General features: G+C 35.5%; 1 protein-coding gene across 1 annotated transcript in view; it reads right to left on the reverse strand.

Annotated features, from left to right (window-relative positions):
- LOC149817782 (CAAX prenyl protease 1 homolog) overlaps nt 1-22,094 on the reverse strand; it is a 77,914-nt gene that overhangs the window by 50,246 nt on the left and 5,574 nt on the right. Inside the window, exons 2-4 of the mRNA XM_089984207.1 lie at nt 4,205-4,352; nt 3,896-3,980; nt 3,712-3,807 (exon numbers count right to left, since the gene is read on the reverse strand). Of these exons, the coding sequence (XP_089840333.1) occupies nt 3,712-3,807; nt 3,896-3,980; nt 4,205-4,352 (329 nt within the window). The remainder of the gene's footprint in view (nt 1-3,711; nt 3,808-3,895; nt 3,981-4,204; nt 4,353-22,094) is intronic.

Consider the following 22,094-nt stretch of genomic DNA (forward strand, 5'->3'; position numbering starts at 1 on the left):
AGCATAAATACACCCTGGATCTGTTAGAAAAGGCTGGAATGAAGGGTTGCAAACCTCTTGCTACTCCTAGTGTGCTTAACCAGAAATTAAGTACACAAGACAGAGACTTGTATCATGATCCAACCAAATATTGGAGTTTAGTGGGGATGCTTCAGTATCTTACATTTACCAGGCCTGATATCACATATTCAGTCAATCAAGTTTCTCAATTCATGCATGAGCCAAGGACGGGACACATGGATGCACTAAAAAGGATACTGAGATACTTGAAGAGTACTATTGGAGATGGACTTTTGTACACCAAAAGAAGATCTATAAATATTGCTCATGACATCATTGCTTATTCAGATGCAGGTTGGGCCGGAGATCCTGATGAACGAAAGTCAGTTTCAGGTTATGTTGTTTTCATTGGTGCCAATCTTGTTTCCTGGAGTAGTAGAAAACATAAGCCAGTGGATAGATCTAGCACGAAAACCGAATACAGGGCGATGGCTGATGCTACGGTAGAAGTAACATGGACTAGACATTTGTTAACAGTATTAAAGGAGTCGATTGCTAGTTGCTTCCTCCTTTGTGACAACCAAAGTGCTATTCAAATATCTCTTAATCCTATTCATCACAGCAAAACCAAGCACATTGAGATTGATTAGCATTTTATCAGGCAGAAGATAGAGGAAAAAGAAATTGAGCCTCATTATGTTAGAACAGAAGACCAAGTGGTTGATTTGTTCACTAAGGGACTCACAAAGTGCCATTTTTGGTTCCTAAATAGCAAGTTGTCCATGATTCAAAATCATGCACAACTTAAGGGGGACTATTAGACAGGGCAAATATCCGTGTATTTGTATTTAAGTTTGGACCTGGATCCAAACTACATTTGTGCAACATGTCCAGCATATATTGGACATACTTGTAAATACTTGTAACTTATTAGGGTTACTTGTAAAAATCGTTTATTAGGTTTTGTTTCTTATATTAAAAGGAACAGATCACGATTTTTCCATTATGGAAAAACGTGATTAGTTGCAGCCTCATTTCTCTTTCCTCTCTGTCGCTTCTTGGATGTCGACTTTGAATAATTCTAACACTAAGTATGCAGCAGAGATTATTGAGAGATTAGGACTCTCAGATGAGAAACGGGTTGATACTCCAAAGGTCATAAATGCAAAAATGAAGAAGGATGATGGAGAACCTCTGCAAGATCCAACCCCATACAGACAAATGATTGGAGCTTTGTCTTACCTTTCTATTACTCGTCCTGATATTTCTCATGTTATTCATTCTGTCAGTCAATTTCAATATGCACCCACTACAGTATATATGAGTGCTTAATGAGAATTATTAGATATATTAAGAATTCTGTAAGTCATGGACTGTTTTTGTCATCCTCTTCCTCGTTAGAAGTCATTGCGTACTCAGATTCTGACTGGGGAGGGGATGTGAATGATAGACACTCAACCATTGGTTTGTGTGTTTTTTTAGGTAACTCTCTAATCTCATGGCGATGCAAGAAACAACAGAAGGTGTCTCTCAACTCAACTGAAGCTGAGTATCGCGCTTTGGCAACGACCACGTCAGAGTTAGTATGGCTTCGATAATTACTGGAGGACTTGAGAATTAACATCAAAGAACCCTCCAAATTATGCTGTGATAACAAGAACGTTGTGTATATTGCAAGCAATCATATGTTCCATGAGAGGACAAAACACATCAAAATGGATTGCCACTATGTCCGTGAAGAATTTCAGCGGAAGACTATCACGTTACCTTATATTTCATCAAAATATCAACTAGCGAATTTCTTCACCAAAGCTCTTCCATCACCCAGATTTCACTTCCTACTTGGCAAACTCTCGGTTGTTCCACCATGAGTTTGAGGGGGGGTGTTAAGATATATGGTTAAAATATACATATACATATACATATATGTGTATATACTTTACTGCAAACCGAAATACCCATCATGGGTATTTTGGTCCTTTTACTCCATAGGAGTCAGCCCACTTTATTTCTTTTTTACTTTTGTCTTTTGCACTTTATTTCTTCAACCCACTTTATTTCTTTTTTACTGTTGTCTTTTTGCACTTTATTTTTTTTGTCCTTTTCACCTTTGTTTTTGTACCTATGTGATTGGGACAGCTCCATATAGCTGTTGGAACAGTGTGACTGTGTGACCGTTGGGTGCAGCCTCAACAGCCATATGGGGCTGCCCCCATGTGCCTCTCTTGTATTATAAATATGCCCTCTTAGGCATTGTAAAGAGTATCTCTCTTTTGAGTATCCTTAATAACATTTGTTAGACTCTTGTGTGGGGTGGTTTCTTTGATTCAATCAAGTATTCTACTTGATTGAAAGTGAGTTCTTGCATGTGTATCGGATTCAATCCACTTCATTACATGTAAGGGTGGCAATCGGGTCGTGTCGACGGGTTGGCGGGTCAGCATACCTCAACACGAACCCGACCCGTTTATTAAACGGGTCGGCTGTGGCAAACACGAACCCGACCCATTTATTAAACGGGTAACCCGACACGACACGGTTAACCCGTTTAATAAACGGGTCAGGTCGGGTAAACGGGTTGGCGAGTCGGGTTCAGGGTTTTACATTTAAAAGTTTACGAGTTGGCGGGTCGGGTTCGGGTAAACGGGTTGACCCGCCTGCCTAACCCGTTTATTAAACGGATTGGCGAGTTGGCATACCCCTAACACGAACCCGACCCGTTTAATAAACGGGTTAGGCGGGTCAACCCGTTTACAACACGAACCCGTTTAAGCTAAACCCGAACCCGGCTAAGAAGCGGGTTGGCGGGTCGGGTTGGCGGGTCATGTCAGAAATTGCGACCCCTAATTACATGGTTCACCGTTCAGCACCAAAGAGGCACACATGGATTCTTTTGACTAGCATTTTTTAATGGTCCAGCATCCAAAAGATCTGGCATGCAGTTCCTCAAGCAAGGAAAAAGTTTGGTATCGTCAAGAAGGTTTTATTCTTCCAGAAAAAACACATTTTCCCAATCCCGGTGTCATTACAAATTGAAGGAGCTCCACAATCCACATAGCAGAAATTTTTTTTGCACATAATGGCTAAATATAATATAACATGGGTGTCAGGTACAACTCATGTTAAGCTTCACTAGTAGAACAAATAATATCTGATGACTGTATGGTACGGTCAGTGTGAGTCAAATAAATAGAACTGGAATAATTTCAAAAATAATTCTAGAACTGAACATAGGTTTTAGTGAACTGTACCAAGATGAATCTAAAAATGCAATAAATTAGTGTAAATTATTCTTTTGAAACATTCCAGATAATGTGTTCTGCAAATTTTCTATATTTTCAATCTTTTGAATGCTATAAACGGATTTTCAAAACATTGTCTAGTCATGAACTTTAGATTTTCTATTCGTATTTTCAAATCTTTTGAATGCTATCAAACAAAAACTCAAAACATTGTCCTGCCATGAGCTTTAGATCTTTATCTAATGTTGTTCTTCCTCTGACCACTAAAAGCACAGTTGGTCTCCATAAGTTCATCCAGATATCACCCATTGACATGAATTCAATACAGAGGACCAAATCAAGAATATTGACTTTGACATGCTTCTCTACAGCCAAACCTCAGCATGGTTCAAATATAAATTTCCCGTGAATGAATGCTTGAAAAACGGATCCAAATAGCATGACTACATATTAGGTTTCAAAATGGTACCTGCGACCAAAGTATGACACCAGCCAAGAATGCTAGAGTATGAAGTATCTCGTTCTCAGGATTCAAGCCTATGAATACTAAAAGATCTGCTGATTTCTGCAACAAAAAACAAAAAAGGATTTCAAAAACTAACACAAACAAAAATGAGCAAAGCAACTGCATACAAATCCACAAACGCACATACCTTCCAACCCCACGGCAATGCAAAAACGTACAAGATGGCTGAGTCCATCACAATGGTAAAAGCTTCATGAACAAAGTGGAAGCAGCTGGAACATGATACACAGAGCAAAATCAGCCCCATACAATCATTACTGTATATCTGGCCTAGCCTAAAGACCGCAACAAATGCAATTAGAATGTTATGGTAACACTAATCACATTTGGTGTTAACTGTTAAGTTGAATAGGCAAACAGGATATCTAAGCAAGCCCCCATGAACTAGGTGTGCCAGTGCCAGTGCCAGAGTAAATAAGAGTGAGAACAGGCATACCTCTTATCCAGGCTATAGGCACGAGATTTCTTAAATTTTTCTGGACTGACTACATTTACCAAAGGTTTAGGAAGGGTATGCAACTTCAGGGCTGCATACTGTCTCATGTCCAAATATGTCTCAAAAATGTACACTAAGATCATAAAACCTGCAGCAATTGAAAGATATTAGAAGCAAAGATTATGGTACCTGTATTTTAGCTATGATACTAAAAGCTGCCAAAAATCACTGCAAAATGGAGCTTACTGTGAACTAAAAAATTGAAAATGAACCAAAGATATCGTCCTTGTTAATATATATATATATATATTCTCTTTATTTTGACATATATGTAATAGTTTATGCCTCTAGGGGCATTTTTTGTCTTTTCTTTTATATAATAGGCCTTTTCCATTAGGGGCAATTTTGTAATTCTCATTTTTTGTTTATTTGTTTTTTTATTTCACATTTTTAGTCGTTGGGGCTAGTCCAACGGTTAGTCAAACTAGCCGTTGGACTAGCCCCTTGTTCCCTTCTTTATATATATATGGAATCTCTCCCATGTTGTAAGCAATGCTTCTCTTGAGCATTTTATATTAAATAAAATTATTTATTTTTTATTATAGCGCTTTGGTGACTTGTGCTTGTGTGATCCTTTGTAACGTTGTCCATAAGTGACTTATTGTATTTGTGCACACGTGTATCTTTGTAGTCCTTAGAGGCATCTATTGTGTACATTCTCGTTTCATTACATGGTATCAGAGTCTTGAGCTCTTGGAGTTTGCGGGCTCGTGATAGTGCTTGTGGATGGTGTGTTGGAGGCTCGTGAGCTCGTAAGAAAGCCTTTTGGTGGAGCCTTCATCATCTATTAAAATTTTCTCCTCTTCTCTTCTCATTCCAATTGCCGACAAAGAAGTTGTTATGGTTGTTCCCATCAAGTTTGATGGAAGAAACTACAACATGTGGGTCATGACGGTGAAGAGAATTCTTATGGACAAAGATTTCTGGCAATATGTTGATGGCACCTCTCTAGAACCTCAACCTATTCTCACAAAAACTATAGTGGGAGAAGATGAAGCATCTAAAGAAGAGAAACTTAAAGGAAGCGAAAGAGGGAAAGCATTGTTGGACTACAAGAAAGCCCATAACGAATGAGAGGTTGGACATGCCGAGGTTCTTTCCCTCTTCATGGAAAACATGAATGAAGAACCATTTCCAACATCCTTGAATCCGAAAGGGTTGACGAAGCATGGGAGTTCGTCAAACAAACTTACACATAAATAAGATTTAAGGGATCACATTCGCAATTGCAAGCAAGGAGATAAATCCCATTAGAAAGTATATAGAAATCTTAAAAGACCTTGGGATCTAATGTCTAAGTTGGAGCCTATTTGAGAGACTCGGAATGACGCTCTTCAAAGAAAGAAACATTCCAGGGGAACAACTCTTCCAATCATAGTTTAAAAATTTGTCAGGTCAACCCAGTGACTCGGCCCAGATCGCCTAGTCACTAGGTCAAAAACGAGTACAAGCTCGTTTTGTGCAAAACTCAATTGAGTCACCGAGTTTACCTGGCTGAGTCATGAGCGAGTCATCCATATATATACATATATAATACATTTTATATATAATTACATATATTATATGAAATATAATACAAATATATATATATATATATATAAAAATATGGTTATATATATATTAATAAAATTATACATTAAATATATTATAAAAAATATCATATAATGCATGCTATATATAATATATTGATAAAATACTATAAAATATAAATAATGTATACATATATTTATATATTTTATATAAAATATAAAGTTAACATGACCCGGCAAAGTCACGGGTCACTCAAGGACGAGTCGAGTGATGAGTCAATGAGTTTTAAAACCATGCTTCCCATTCATGAGGGGTCTTAGATATAGTTCGAAAAAGTATGGGTGAATATTATTCATAGGGAAAAGACTCCTCCCCTACATGAAATTTTAGCCAAAGTTTGTATGGAGGAGACAAGATTAAGATCTATGTATGAATCTAAAGAGATTAAAGACAATGTGTTAGTCATTTCTAGACCCAGAGCCAACACAAATACCTCTGGGTCTTAGATACAGTTTGAAAAAGTATGGGTGAATATTATTCATAGGGAAAAGACTCCTCCCCTACATGAAGTTTTAGCCAAAGTTTGTATGGAGGAGACAAGATTAAGATCTATGTATGAATCTAGAGAGATTAAAGACAATGTGTTAGTCGTTTTTAGACCCGAAGCCAACACAAATACCTATAATCCTTCTCACTTCACCAAGCCTCATTTTGGAAAGCCTCACAATGATGACGGGAGAAAGATCATTTGCCATAATTGTGGAGAATGGGGCACATTAAGCCCTATTATCCAAAGTTCAAAGGAAGAGATGAAAATAAAGTGGCGTTGTTGGGAACTTCTCAAGAGGACAAGAATGAGACCGATGGAGGTTCCAAATTCATTGGAACCACGACATTGTCTCAATTGATAGAGGTTATACAACCGCTTCTCAAGAACTCATCTTCCTCCATCTCGTGAACCGCAGTCTCTATATCCTCACCTCCCGATAAGGTTTTTTGGCTTTTGCATTCCAAAACATCTTTTCATGTGACTGCAAATGATTCTTTGTTCTCCGATTGTGGCATTGATTCAAGTAAAACCCATGTTTTTACCATTGATGGGTCTTCTCTTGACATAAAAGGAATCGAGTATTTTAACAAATTTTCAAACTTTTCAATTCCCTTTGTTTTAAAATTTAACTTAAATTTACTCTCAGTTTCTCAATTTGTCGACCAATGTAGTGTCTCTTTGTCTCCTTTCATTAAACCAATATTGTGTGCAAGATCTTCAGACAGAGAACCAAATTGGAAAGGCTATAAAGAGGGAGATCTCTACTATATGGATCGGTTGATCATTCCAAAAGATACCTTTTGTTGCAATGTACAAAACTTGGATTTTTTTTTTCATCAAAGGCTAGGTCATCCTAGCATATCTAAATTATCTCATGTACCACATTTGAAAATTTTTTGTAATGAAGATTTTCATTGTACTAATTGTATTCTTGGCAAAATGAAAGTCCTTCCATTTGCAAAAAAGAGTTTTTCCTCATCTAAACCTCTTGAATTATTGCACTCGAATGTTTGGGGTCCAACTCCTGTTGCCTCTAAAGGTGGTTATGTTTATTATGTAATATTCGTGAATGACTTTTCTAGATATACTTGATTTACTTTCTTAGGCACAAATATAAAGTTTTTTAAATCTTTAAAAAATTTTATGACCTCATTAAGAATCAATTCAAAACCAACATATCTATTTTTTGCACGGATTCAAGGAAAAATTTATGTCAAAAGATTTCAAAGAATATTTGAAAACCAATGGCATTTTACATCAAAGGTCTTGTGTCAATACTATTAAGATGGATGTACTTTCCTATGTATATATGTATATACGTATGTACAGATATAAATATATATAATATATATCCTCATATATATTATATATAATATGTATGTATATATTTATATATATATACATATATTTATATTTGTAATATATATAGTAATCTATATATATTATATTTAGTCAGCCTAGGTTGACTAGGATTAGGCCTTAGTCAACAAAGGTTGACTATGTCTAGCCATTGGAAGATAGTGCAATGGCTAGAAGGCTCTCTTCTTCACGTCTTTAATCCCTCTCTTCTCTCTTCTTTTGCCAACATATATATATATATATATATATATAAAACAAACAACAACAACTACGCCTTCATCCCAAAACAATTGGGGTCGGCGATATGAACCAACAAAGAAAATCATTTTGGGTCTTCCACATGAATCCTTCTCCTCCAATCATTTCTATCCAATGCCATGTCCTCGGTGAGGTTCAAAGCATTCATATCCTTTCCAATCATCTCCATCCAAGTCTTCCTAGGCCTACCCCGACTTCTTTTAACTAATATATTTTCCCATTTCTCCATCCTTCTAACTGGAGCATCATTAGGCCTTTGCCGAATATGTCCAAACCACCGTAAACGATTCTCTCTCATCTTATTTTCAATGGGTGCAATGCCTACATTCTTACGTATCTCCTCGTTCCGAATCTTATCTTTTATTGTATTTCCACACATCCATCTAAGCATACGCATCTCAGCTACACTCATTTTTTGAATATGATGTCTCTTGGCAGCCCAACATTCCGTACCATATAGTAAAGCAGGCCTAATAGTCGTCCTATAAAACTTTTCCTTCAACCGCAATGGCATTCTACGATCGCACAACACTCTAGTTGCACTTTTCCATTTCATCCACCCAACCTTTATCCTATGATTTACATCTCCATCAATTTCTCCATACTTTTGAATGATAGATCCCAAATATTTGAAACAATCATCCACTAATATTTTTTGCTCACCAAGCTTCACTACACTCCCATCACTACTTCGTTGCTTACTAAACCGACATTCCATATATTTTGTCTTACTCTTACTCAACTTAAAACCTCTTGCTTCCAATGTCTGTCTCCATAATTCTAACTTAGCATTAACCCCAGCTCTAGACTCATCAATCAAAACAATATCATCAACAAACAACATACACCATGGCACATTTTCTTGAATTGATCTCGTAAGCTCATCCATCACTATAGCAAATAGGAAAGGGCTTAAAGCAGATCCTTGATATAACCCATCTGTTATAGGAAAATTAGTTGTCACCCCTCCACAAGTGTGGCCATTGTTTACTACTCCTTCATACATATCCTTAATTATACTAATGTACTTGAGAGAAACACCTTTCTTCATCATTGTCCACCAGAGAACGTCCCTAGGTACTCTATCGTATGCCTTTTCCAAATCAATAAAAACTATATGCAAATCTTTGTTCCTCTCTCTATTTCTCTCAATAAGTTGTCTAAGAAGATATATAGCTTCCATAGTTGATCTTCCAGGCATAAAACCAAATTAATTTTCCGATATCATGACAACCTTCCTCAACCTAGACTCAATCACCCTCTCCCAAAGTTTCATAATATGACTCATGAGTTTTATACCACGATAGTTTGTGCAATCTTGTATAACACCCTTATTCTTATATAGAAGCACCAAAGTACTCTTCCTCCACTCATTAGGCAGCTTATTTGTCCGCCAAAACATGTTAAAAAGATTTGTCAACCATTCTAAACCTTTCTCTCCCAAGCATTTTCAAGCCTCGATAGGTATACCATCTAGGCCAACTACCCTTCTTGATTTCATTTTCTTCAAAGCCTCTGCAATTTCTTTCTTTTGAATCTTGCTCATGAAGTCACGATTCATCTCATGAAAAGGAATGGACAAGTCTCCAAGATCCTGAGCATGACTTCCATTAAATAGCTTATCAAAATAATCTTTCCATCTCTCCTTAATCTCCTCATTTTTTACTAAAACCCTTTGTGTTTCATCTTTGATACATCTAATCATACCCAAATCCCTCAATTTCCTATCTCTTGTTTTTGCAAGCCTATAAATATCCTTCTCGCCCTCTTTCGTATCCAACTTGTCATAAACCTCCTTATATACCTTATCCCTCGCGTTTCAAACTACTTTTTTAGCTTTCTTCTTTGCTATCATATACTTCTCCAAATTCTCATTATCACGACTCTTAAATTTCTATAACACTCTCTTTTAACCTTAATAGCTAATTTGACATCCTCGTTCCACCATGATGTATCCTTACCTAGCGGTACACCGCCTTTAGACTCACCCAATACCTCATTAGCCACCTTTCTCATGTCACCCGCTATCTTATTCCACATTGAGTCTGAATCCTCCTCGAGACACTAATCAACTTCCTTAACTACCTGCTCTACAAACATTCTTTGTTTAGCTCCTTTCAGTACCCATCACTTAATTCTAGGATCTATCCTATGTTTATCCCTTTTGCGGCATTGTCTAATTCTAAGATCTAAAATTAAGACTCTATGTTGTGTAGCTACACTTTCTCCCGGTATAACCTTACAATCGATGCAACAACCCCTATCTCTCTTTCTAATTAGGAAAAAATCTATCTGACTCGTATTAACCCCACTTTTAAATGTTACTAGGTGAGACTCCATCTTCCTAAACCAAGTGTTTGCTAAGATCATATCATAGGACAAACCAAAATCTAAAATCCTTTCTCCACTTTTGTTTTTTTCTCCTATACCATAGCCTCCATGGATACTCTCAAATCCATCCCTACTAATGCCTACATATCCATTAAGGTCACCGCCGATGAAAAGCTTTTCACCATAAGATATCCCTTGTACTACTCCATCTAAATCTTCCCAAAATTGACGCTTAATGGAATCATCTAAACCTACTTGAGGTGCATAAACATTAATAATATTAATAATATCCGTACCTAATACTAATTTAATAAGTAAAATCCTATCACCCTTCCTACAGACCTCAACTACATTATCTATAAACTCACGACTCATAACAATCCCTACTTCATTCCTATTTCTATTTATTCCTGTATACCAAATCTTATATCCCCGAGGTTCTATCACTTTTGCCTTCTCACCTACCCATTTGGTCTCTTGTAGACATAAAATATCAATATTTCTCCTACACATAACATCTACTAACTCTACCAACTTATCAGTTAAAGACCCTATGTTCCAAGTGGCTAACCTAATTTTATGGTCTTGGACTAACTTCGTTACCCCCACCCGTCCAACAAAGTGAGGGAACCCTTGCCTATTTGACACCACACCCGGGCGCCGGTCTGACGCGTCGCTTCCGGGCGACGACCTAGCAACCCTTGCCCATTTATCACTGCCTCCGGGCCTATAGAGTACAGCGCATCGCTCAGTAGGGAACGCCCCAACGAAATTCTCATATTGGTTCATATTCATAGGTATGACTAAGTTTTTATGCTGGTTGTATATATATATATATATATATATATATATATGTGTGTGTGTATGGGTGGGTGTGTGCTTTTGTAAGGTGAGAGTGATGAATAGTTTTAGGATTATGTGTGTGATTTGAGTATATTGTAGTGAGGATTCTTTATAATTTTATATTTCTCTTGTATTATTTGAATTTCATTCTTGATGAAATTGTTTATTTCGAAGTCTTGTATTTTATGGGTATTAATACTGTGAATGTGTGTTTATCTACATTGTATTTTTGGTCCTTGGGACGTATTTCGGAGTGCATTGGGATCTATGTTATTTCGTGACATGGTATCAAAGCAAGACATTAGGGTCTTAGAAAGGATTCATATTAAATGAATTGAATGGATTCAAGGATTTTGCATTCTTGTATGTATCTTTGGTTTCTTGATTTTCATATGTATGGTTAAGTATTTTTTTTAAGGAGTTATGTTAAACATAAATATGTTTGAAGTATGTAGAAATTTTTGTGTTTTGATATATGAAATATGTCTTAGATTATGAATATGTGTAGTGAAAAACTACATTTTGCAAAAATATATAAACTCATACACACTTATTTCATTGAATAAAATTATATATTTTTTATATTGTGTGCCTTATTGTGTGTATCCTCTTTGTGGGATTTGTGAGTGTGTTCCTTAGAGAACACTTTTGTTGTTATCCACTCAAGTTGAAGTTTGTGGACTCTTGGTTCATGATTGAAGACTCTTTTGAATCGCTTCTTAAAATATTATGTGTTTTGTAAAATACTAAAATTCATATTTGAATCTCTTTTAACGTATGTATGGACTATCTTTAGAATTTTTAATATATTGTGATGTAAACATGAACTTTTATCACGATCTATTTCTAATAAAGTCTTTCTATCACCATTTAAATATATTATTTCATTTGAGTGATATTGCTCTATTAAGTAAGATTATTGTCAAATGACATGTTGGATTAAGGCCTTCTTTAGGTATATGCCTTAAGAAGTCTTTATTGAATTGCATAAGCATGACTTGTTATCATATAATAAATGTGTTCATCTTAGTAGTTTATCTCTTGCGTATTGATATTTTGCATCATGCTTATTGGAGAGTGTTACATTGTGAGAAAAATCTATGGTTTGATGTAACCATATATGTGGATCTTTATGGCTCTTTGGGAGTTTTTTTATCAATAACATCTATATTGTTTTTATATCTCTTGTTCCTCTTTGTGAGGATTGGGTATAGCCCTTAGTTGGCTCTTTGTATCTCGCCCACTGGTGGCTTTGTATTTGTGTGGTTGTGCACTACTGAACTCAAGATTTTATAGCTCTTTGGAAATCTCCATATGATTGTCTTCAATTGCCTCATAGTAGACTTATGATGTAGCTCTAACTTCTTAAAATCGTATGCATCCTTGCCTCTTTAGTAAGATTTATTGATCTTTTGTATGTGATGTGCTTAGTACACTTGTTTCTTAATTGGTAGATTTATAATCTTTTGAAGGATTATCAAAATTCATAATTGCATCTTCTTTATGTAAATTGCTTATATTAGGCATGACTTATTATTTGCTTATTCAAATTTGTAAAAATTGTCATAAGACATCATTGCATATAATTGCATCAAATGACATATTGTTGTGAATATAATTGCATTAATTTTTATGCTAAGGTTTTCATCTAACTTTATTAGATCTGATTTGAAACTTGTTTTTTCAAATCAAAAACTCAGTTATTTGGAAATTGATTTCCGTGAGTGTGTATTGTCTTTTTATGGCATTTGGATGCATTATTTCTCTTGGCCTTGTTATTTGTTCAAAGATGTTTGGGTGAGTTGTGTACATTTCGTTTTATGTCAATTTATATTGTCAACTTATGGTTTGGCTCTAACTGATAGTTGTTTGCTTTTTGGATATGTGAGTGAGTTGTATCACTCATTTGTTTTTGGTCATTGTTATTATTATGGATGCTTATAATTTTGTTTATCTGTGATGACTATCTATTTTTGAAACCATAGTGAAATATTGTTAAAATTAATATTCTTATTGGTGACATTAGTGTATTTTCATTACAAGCTTTCTTACCCCGGGGGACTTTTCCTTTTTATGTCTTTTATCTAAGTATCATTATATATAGACAAGAGATGTTTATTCACACCTTCGTGTTTGATTTTAGCTCATTAGTAACATTGTGATTATACTCTTGATCTAGTTGTTGATATACTTGTTTTAAGTGTCATTATATGTAGACAAGAGATGTTGTATTCACACATTCGTGTGTGATTTTAGCTCATTAGTAGCATTGTGATTATGCATTTGTTCTATAAGCTGATACACTTGTTTTGAGTGTCATTATATGTAAACAAAAGATGTTTATCCATGTTAAAATATGTGTACTCGTACACATATATTTTGAAATATAATCCTTAAATGTACATATATATATTTATATATATATATATATAAAGATACGTATACATATATATATGTATACGTATCTCTATTTATATATATATAAATATATATATTTTATCTTCCTAAAATACCCTCAAGCGTATTCTTGTAATTTGACATTTTACGCATATTCCAATTGGAATATGCATTGTAATTTTTCCTTAATTTTCTGTTTTTTTTTCTTAAATTTCGTATTTTGTACCACATTGGGGGGCTCCCAATAGAGACGTTGGGGGCTCTCCAACGTCTCCCTTGGGAGCCCCCAAGGTGGTCCCTTTTATGCTTATAAATAGGGGCTTGCCCCCTTTGTATTCTTTAAGATTTGGAGGAGCTCTTGCTCCATTGTAAGGGGTTTTTACCCTTGTCTTCCTCTTCAATAATATTCAACTTATGACTTTATGTCATATTTTTGCCCCTTGTGTGGGTTTATGTGTTAGCACATTATGTGCTTGTGTTGTTCCCTTTAATGGGTTTATTCGCACTTCATGTGCATGTTTATGGGTTCATTATTGAACCTAATGTATTCAAAGCCACTTTCTAACATGGTATCAGAGCCCGGTTACGATGGGGTTGTCTCTTGGCGCAACGGAAAGCGTGGTGCTCAAGAAATGGTGAAATATTCGTTGTTTCTCTCTCTTTTTTTAGAAGTTTTCGGTATGTATCTCTTTTCTTAACATATTATGCATTATGAAACTATTTTTCTTGCACATTTAGTGTTTTTGATAGTTGAATCATTTCCTTTCACATTTCGCGTGTTCGTATATTTTAAAATATCTACTTTTAAATTTGGTAAATTTGTTTATTGTTCAAATATAAAATTCTTGGTTATATAGTTATCGATTTCTCATCACATATAATAGTAATTTATGTTTTGCAAAATTGTTTTTCAATTATGTGAGATTTATGATTTTTCATAAGAATTTCGTGATTAACCTATAAGTTAACTTTTTAAATACGATTTCTTGCTAGATTAATGATCTTTGTTTAAAAACTCTTTAATCTCATATAAAGTCTAATTTGTTTTGAGTTCCACTCTTGTTTATGGATTTTAGTGCATTTTTTGGAAAAATATTGATATAATTCTTGTATAAGAATCTCTCACATCTAAATCCTTGTTATGAATCCTAAGTAGTTCTCGTTAACGATAGCTATTTATGAGAACTCCTAAAGATGTTTCAATGATTTTGGTTTATTTAAAGGTTTTTTTGAAAATTTGTTTGTGATAAATAGGTTGTTCGAACCGTTGTAAAAGATCTTTTAAAAGAATTTCTCACACTATATAGAATGCATAGTGTATCTATTACATCTTTTTGGTATAAAAGATTTCATTAAATTTATTGATGCAACTTTACAAACTTGTTGGTTTGTATTTTTCACATATGATTTCAAAACCTCTTGATTGTATGCCTACATTGGCCATAATATGGTCTTCTTTTAAATTGCATTTTTCAAGCATAAAATTACATAATTAAAGCTTGAGAGTCTCAAGCATTTGCATCTTTTATGAAATACATGCATGTTTGATATTATTACGCTTTTTGCGAATTCTTTGTTCAAGTGTTGTGAGAGTGCCTTCGTGCACATCTTTTTTCAAGTATTTGTACTCATATACGTATTGTCTCTTCGTAGACATTTTTACATTGTGGAGCTTTTGTGCACATTTCTTTTGGTGAAAGTGTAATGAATTTAGATATTGATTCTTTTGTTGAATCATTATAAAACATTGTAAGTGCTTATGGCACTTTGTACGTTTCCGCATATCTCAATCAAAGAATATTAAAACTTGTTGTATGGGATTTAATCCCAATTCTATAAATTTTCAAGTATTTTTGAATATCTTTTCTTGGGTATTGTGTTAAAGCTCTCCTTGTGAATCATTAGAGATATTTTATGATGCATCAATTCTTTTATGGCCCTATTGTTATATTAGAGATATTTGAGGTGAGTTATGGGCACCTTGTGTTATATCATTTTAGATTATCCACTTGCCATATTATAGATGGTGGTTGAGGTGAGTTATGGGCACCTTGGGACTCTAGAATGATTTGGTATATGATCTCTAATTATGAGTGTGTCACTCGTTGTTATGTCATTTTAGATTGTCCACTTACCATATTATAGATGGTGGTTGAGGTGAGTTATGGGCACCTTGGGACTCTAGAATGATTTGGTATATGAGTGTGTTACTAGTTTGATGTTGGCCATTGATCTTATGGATGCTCTTATTTATATATAAATGTGATGGATATATGATGTTTGAAACCTTAAAATGTTTTAAGGTATATTAATATCAAGGTTTTTGGGATTATTGCCCAACCTTTTATTATTTATGAATCTTATGAGTGCATTTGCACATTTGTATCTTGTGCTTTTGTGCACAAGTGTTCTTGGTGTGTGTATATTCACACATTTATTCCAAAATATTGTTGATATGGGTATTCTTTTTGAAGAATATTGTTCTATTGATTCAAGGTTTTATATATATGTTTGTCATTACAAAGTTTCATTACCTCAAAAGTCTTCTCCTTTTATAACTCTTATCTAAGTGTCACCATATGTAGACAAGAATTTTATTACACCTTTGTGTGTTGATAGCCCATTTGTTGGCTTTGTATTCTCTTGTTCTAGTAGCTAAACACACTTGTCTTGAGTGTTATCATATGTAGACAAGGCACGTTGATTCACACCATGGTGTGTGATCTTGTCCATGTTGGCATTTGTGTCCTTGTTCTAGTCGATGAGTTATATGCTCATGGTTGGCTTCTTTCACTCAATTCAAGTGTCATTTTATGTAGACAAGAGATGTATTATGTTTTTAGCCCATGGTTGGCTTAATACTCTTGTTCTAGTAGCTGAACATACTTGATCTTGAGTGTATTTTTACGTAGACAAGAGATGTTTTTTGTCCATGTTGGCGTGTATTCTCTTGTTCTTGTCGTTGATGCACTCATTTCAAGTATTATTATATGTAGACAAGAGGTATTTTTACACACATTAGTGTGTGTCATTTGGCCTTTAATGATATTTTATTTATATTCTTGATCTAGTAGCTTATACACTTGATTTACGGGTTTTTGAGGACTAATAAGGTAGTTGCTTGTAGTGGATAAACTAGTTTTGAAAATTACAAAATTTATTGTGTTTTTTGATACAAGTGAATCATATCTATGATATATTTTTAAAATTGATATTTTAGCATTTAATCTATATATTAAGTGCTTACAGTTCTTCGGCAACTTTTGTATTTGATATGCAAAATAAGTCTTTTGTCTCAAATGATATTCTTTTTTTGAATCTTGGGTGGATGCTTAACATATTTAGTCAAATCATGCTTCATATTTATGACATTTGTTTGACATAGATCTTCTTCCTAAAGATGTGAAAAACTCTATTGTTGATCTATGCATGTTAAATATACTTATTCGACATGCCTTTGGACATTAGTATCCATGTTCATTTAAAACTTTTTGGACTCTTATGTTCATTTTGACTAAAGTATGTTTGGAGCATGTTCATTGATGATCTCTTAAGCGTTAATTCATTTTGATAGTATATGCATATGCTCATTATGGCCTTTTGGGCCCTCATTCAATAAAGCATACGTAGTTTATGCCTCTTCGTAGGCTTATTGTGGTGTCCCTTAGTGGACCATTTTGTTATTCCCCATTATGGGGTTGTGTTTGTCCAATGTTGGACCTTATGAATGCATTATGCATTTTTGCAATTCGTTTTCGCTAACTATTTAACATGATATATGATTTTGAAACCTTGGTTTTCTAAATTTTCTTTTCTAGAGTAATTATCTTATTATGCATAAATTTTGCACCTTATTAGGAATGTTCCATTTCAGTAAAATGCAAAGATATTTTTTACTTGTTCTTTGTTGTTATTTCACAGGATCTTGGAGATAGGACAAAGAGAAGTACCCTGGATGGTTCGGGAAATGTGTTCCCTTTAGAAGACAATTGGAGGAAGGCATTTTCAAGTTTCAATTGCATCCTTGCCGAAGCCTCTTGGAGTCTTCCCCTTTTTTCAATCTTTTCGTTTCCCCGCAAAGATTGAGGGGGGGTGTTAAAATATGTGTACTCGTACACATATATTTTGAAATATAATCCTTAAATGTACATATATATATATATATTTATATATATATATAAAGATACGTATACATATATATATGTATACGTATCTCTATTTATATATATATATAAATATATATATATATATATTATCTTCCTAAAATACCCTCAAGGGTATTCTTGTAATTTGACATTTTACGCATATTCCAATTGGAATATGCATTGTAATTTTTTCTTAATTTTCTGTTTTTTATTTTCTTAAATTTCGTATTTTGTACCACATTGGGGGGCTCCCAATAGAGACGTTGGGAGCCCCCAATGGTCACAAATGTGACCGTTGGGGGCTCTCCAACGTCTCCCTTGGGAGCCCCCAAGGTGGTCCCTTTTATGCTTATAAATAGGGGCTTGCCCCTTTGTATTCTTTAAGATTTGGAGGAGCTCTTGCTCCATTGTAAGGGGTTTTTACCCTTGTCTTCCTCTTCTTCAATAATATTCAACTTATGACTTTATGTCATATTTTTGCCCCTTGTGTGGGTTTATGTGTTAGCACATTATGTGCTTGTATTGTTCCCTTTAATGGGTTTATTCGCACTTCATGTGCATGTTTATGGGTTCATTATTGAACCTAATGTATTCAAAGCCACTTTCTAACAATCCACACCTTCGTGTGTGTCTTTAGCCCTTGAGTGGCAGTATGTTTATTTTCTTATTCTAGTCGTTGATACACTTGATTTTTTAGGATTGGAGGCCTAGTGAGGTTATTGCTTGTGATGATCAAGCTAGTGTTAAGATTTGCAAAATTCATTTTCAGGCATTTTGCATTATGTATGCTTTAGTTGCATGATTTATTACATCTTGCATGTTCTACATAAGTTTAATTATTGACTTCTCAAGCATCTTTTATACAAAAACCTTATACCCTTTTATTTTCTTATTAAAAACTATGATTTCTCAAAATTAATGATTTTTTCAAATAATTTTTTGAAAAATGATAAATTGTCTTATTAAATGTTTTCTATATATTATATTTTTATGTGTTTTGCCATCCTCTCTCCATAATAAAATATAAATATATATGTATAACTATGTCATGTTAGATTGCACTTGTTTTGCTCAGTTTACAGGTTCTTCAAGAAATGATGATATTGAATATCTTAAAAATTCTCTGCTCAGTGGAGCATATGATTGAAGAGCCAAAGCCCCTTTAAAGACTTACCCTATGTCACATGGGTGCGAGTGCGGCACTTTCAAAAAACTTGGGTGCGGGGGTGCGACAAAAATATAAAAAATTATATATAAATATATATATATATATGTGTATATATGTATAATTTTTATGTTTTAAAATAAAAAATAAATCCCGTGATGTTTCAGAAAACCCTACCCTTGTAAAACCCAGGATTTAAAAAAAATGGGTCGAACCCGGGTCGGGTCAGGAGGCCAAGAAGAACTAGTTTGGGGGTATAAAATCCAAGGTTTTCAAAAAAAAAATTGCTTTTTGGTCGGACCCGGGTCGGGTCCAGACTCGGAACCGAACCGGACACGCCCCACCCTGTGGGCCTATTTAAAGACCGTCGGGGTTAGCGTTTTCTCATGCAAGAAAACCCTAACCCCCCTTCGACTACGCGCCCCCTTTCGTTTTGTCGTCGCCACCCTCGTCCCTCTTCGCACTCTCTTCTCTCCCGTCCTACCTCCAGCCTCTGGCCGGCAGCTGTCGGAGTCCCCCACGGCGGCGACCTCACCCCACGTCTGGCCACCTACCACCGTCGGCGATCCTAGCCGGAGTACCTCCCGACCTCCTGTCCCCGCTGCCATCTCTCCCTCTCTTTGTGCTCGCTCTCCTCCCCTCTCGTCCTCCCTCTTCGACAGCTCGCTCGACGACCCCCGCATCCCTCCCCTTCTCGGTGACCTAGCTCGTCGTCGGGGTTGCAGGTGGGGTTGACGCAAGCCATCGTCGGATGTCTGCGACGAGGGAGAGGAGGAGGTGGCGTCGGGCTCCCCTGAGAGACGTCGGGAGGAGAGGAGGCGAGCGAGAGAGCAGAGCTGCATGGGAGAGGAGAGCTGCGAAAGTGGATTAGGGCAAGCAAAAACAATTTTTTTTACGTCCAAAAAATGGACGAAAATAACCCTGAGTGCAGTCAACGCACCTAGGGTCGTGTTGACCGCATCGGGTGTGGTACATGCACCCGCGTCGCATCGACGCAGGTGCGGCACCTACTTTGCCCAATCCGTGTGACTTAGGACGCACCAAATGGAAAAACTTGATAAAGAATTTTTTATGTAATGAGTTTCTTCTTATTGTAATTACATACTTACAGTGAAGTTTGAGGGGGTGTTAAGATGGATGTACTTTTCTATGCATATACGTATATACGTATGTATATATATAATATATATCCTCATATATATTATATATAACATGTATATATATATATATATATTTATAATATATATAGTGATATATATATTTTAGATTTAGTCAACCTAAGTTGACTAGGATTACGCCTTAGTCAACCAAGGTTGACTATGTCTAGCTATTGGACAACTTGATGGATAGTTTTAGGATTATGTGTGTGATTTGAATGTATTCTATTGAGGATTCTTTGTAATTTTTATATTTCTTTTGCATTATTTGGATTTCATTCTTAATGAAATTGTTTATTTTTAAATCTTGTGTTATATGGGTATTTCTATTGTGAATGTGTATTTAATTACATTATGGTCTTGGTCCTTAGGATGCATTCCAGAGTCATTTTGTAACAAATACACCTCAATAAAATGGTTCGGCCGAAAGAAAACATAGACACATAATTGAAACAGCTAGGATACTTCTCATTTCGAATCATGTTCCAAAAGAATTTTGGGTTGAAGCTTCTCTTACCGTCGTATATCTCATAAATAGAATTCCTTCTACAAAACTTCAAAACATCGCTCTTTTGAAAAACTTTTCAAAAATCTCTTTTGATTATTCAAGATTAATGATTTTGGGATGTAAATGTTTTGTTCTTACTAACAAAAATGGCAAACTTTCACCTAGAGTCATACTAGTCACACGGTGTGTATATTCTTGGGTATAGTGAAAACCAAAAAATCAAATGTTATGCAGTGTTTTAAAACTCGCCGAGTCAACTCGTTGACTCGGCTCGGCTCAGCTCGGCCCTCCAGCGAGTCAACCCGGCAAGGCAAACTCGGTTTGCCAAAACTCGGGCTTGACTCGGCCTGACTCGGCTTGACTCGGCTTGACTCGGGCGAGTTCTGGGATGTTTGAAATTTGTTTTTTGAGTTTCAAATGGTAATGATATATATACATATATGCAGTCTACTGTTTACTGTCTGTACAATCTAGTTGAAAAATCACAGGTGCAAGTTGTATCTAAGCAATCTGACCTCATATATGTGTTCAACATGGTTTATTTGCTAGGAATAACACCTTTATCATATTTTTTTTATGTAAAAATATGTTTTTTGAGTCATGAAATTTTGGCATATTGTAGGCCGTTGATTTGTATGAAGGAGGGACGTTCTCTGGTGGACAATGATGAAGAAAGGTGTTTCTCTCAAGTACATTAGTATAATTAAAGATATGTATGAAGGAGTAGTAACCAATGTCCGCACTTGTGGAGGGGTGACAACCAATTTTCCGATAACGGTTGGGTTACATCAAGGATCTGCTTTAAGCCCTTTCCTATTTGCTATAGTGATGGATGAGCTTACGAGATCAATTCAAGAAAATGTGTCGTGGTGTATGTTGTTTGCTGATGATATTGTTTTGATTGATGAGTCTAGAGCTGGGGTTAATGCTAAGTTAAAATTATGGAGACAAACATTGGAAGCAAGAGGTTTTAAGTTGAGTAAGAGTAAGACAGAATACATGGAATGTCAGTTTAGTAAGCAACGAAGTAGTGATGGGAGTGTAGTGAAGCTTGGTGAGCAAGATATACCGGTGAATGATTATTTCAAATATTTGGGATCCATCATTCAAAAGTATGGAGAAATTGATGGAGATGTAAATCATAGGATAAAGGTTGGGTGGATGAAATGGAAAAGTGCTACTGGAGTGCTGTGCGATCGTAGAATGCCATTGCGGTTGAAGGGAAAGTTTTATAGGACGACTATTAGACCCGCTTTACTATATGGTACGGAATGTTGGGCTGCCAAGAGACATCATATTCAAAAAATGAGTGTAGCTGAGATGCGGATGCTTAGATGGATGTGTGGAAATACAATAAAAGATAAGATTCGGAACGAAGAGATACGTAAGAAGGTAGGTGTTGCACCCATTGAAAATAAGTTGCGAGAGAATCGTTTACGGTGGTTTGGACATATTCGGCGAAGGCCTAATGATGCTCCAGTTAGAAGGTTGGAGAAATGGGAAAATATATTAGTTAAAAGAGGTCGGGGTAGGCCTAGGAAGACTTGGATGGAGATGATAGGAAAGGATATGAATGCTTTGAACCTC

The sequence above is a fragment of the Nuphar pumila genome, chromosome 13 (genome assembly GCF_984573655.1).
Source record: "Nuphar pumila chromosome 13, dmNupPumi1.hap1.1, whole genome shotgun sequence".
Lineage (NCBI taxonomy): Eukaryota > Viridiplantae > Streptophyta > Magnoliopsida > Nymphaeales > Nymphaeaceae > Nuphar > Nuphar pumila.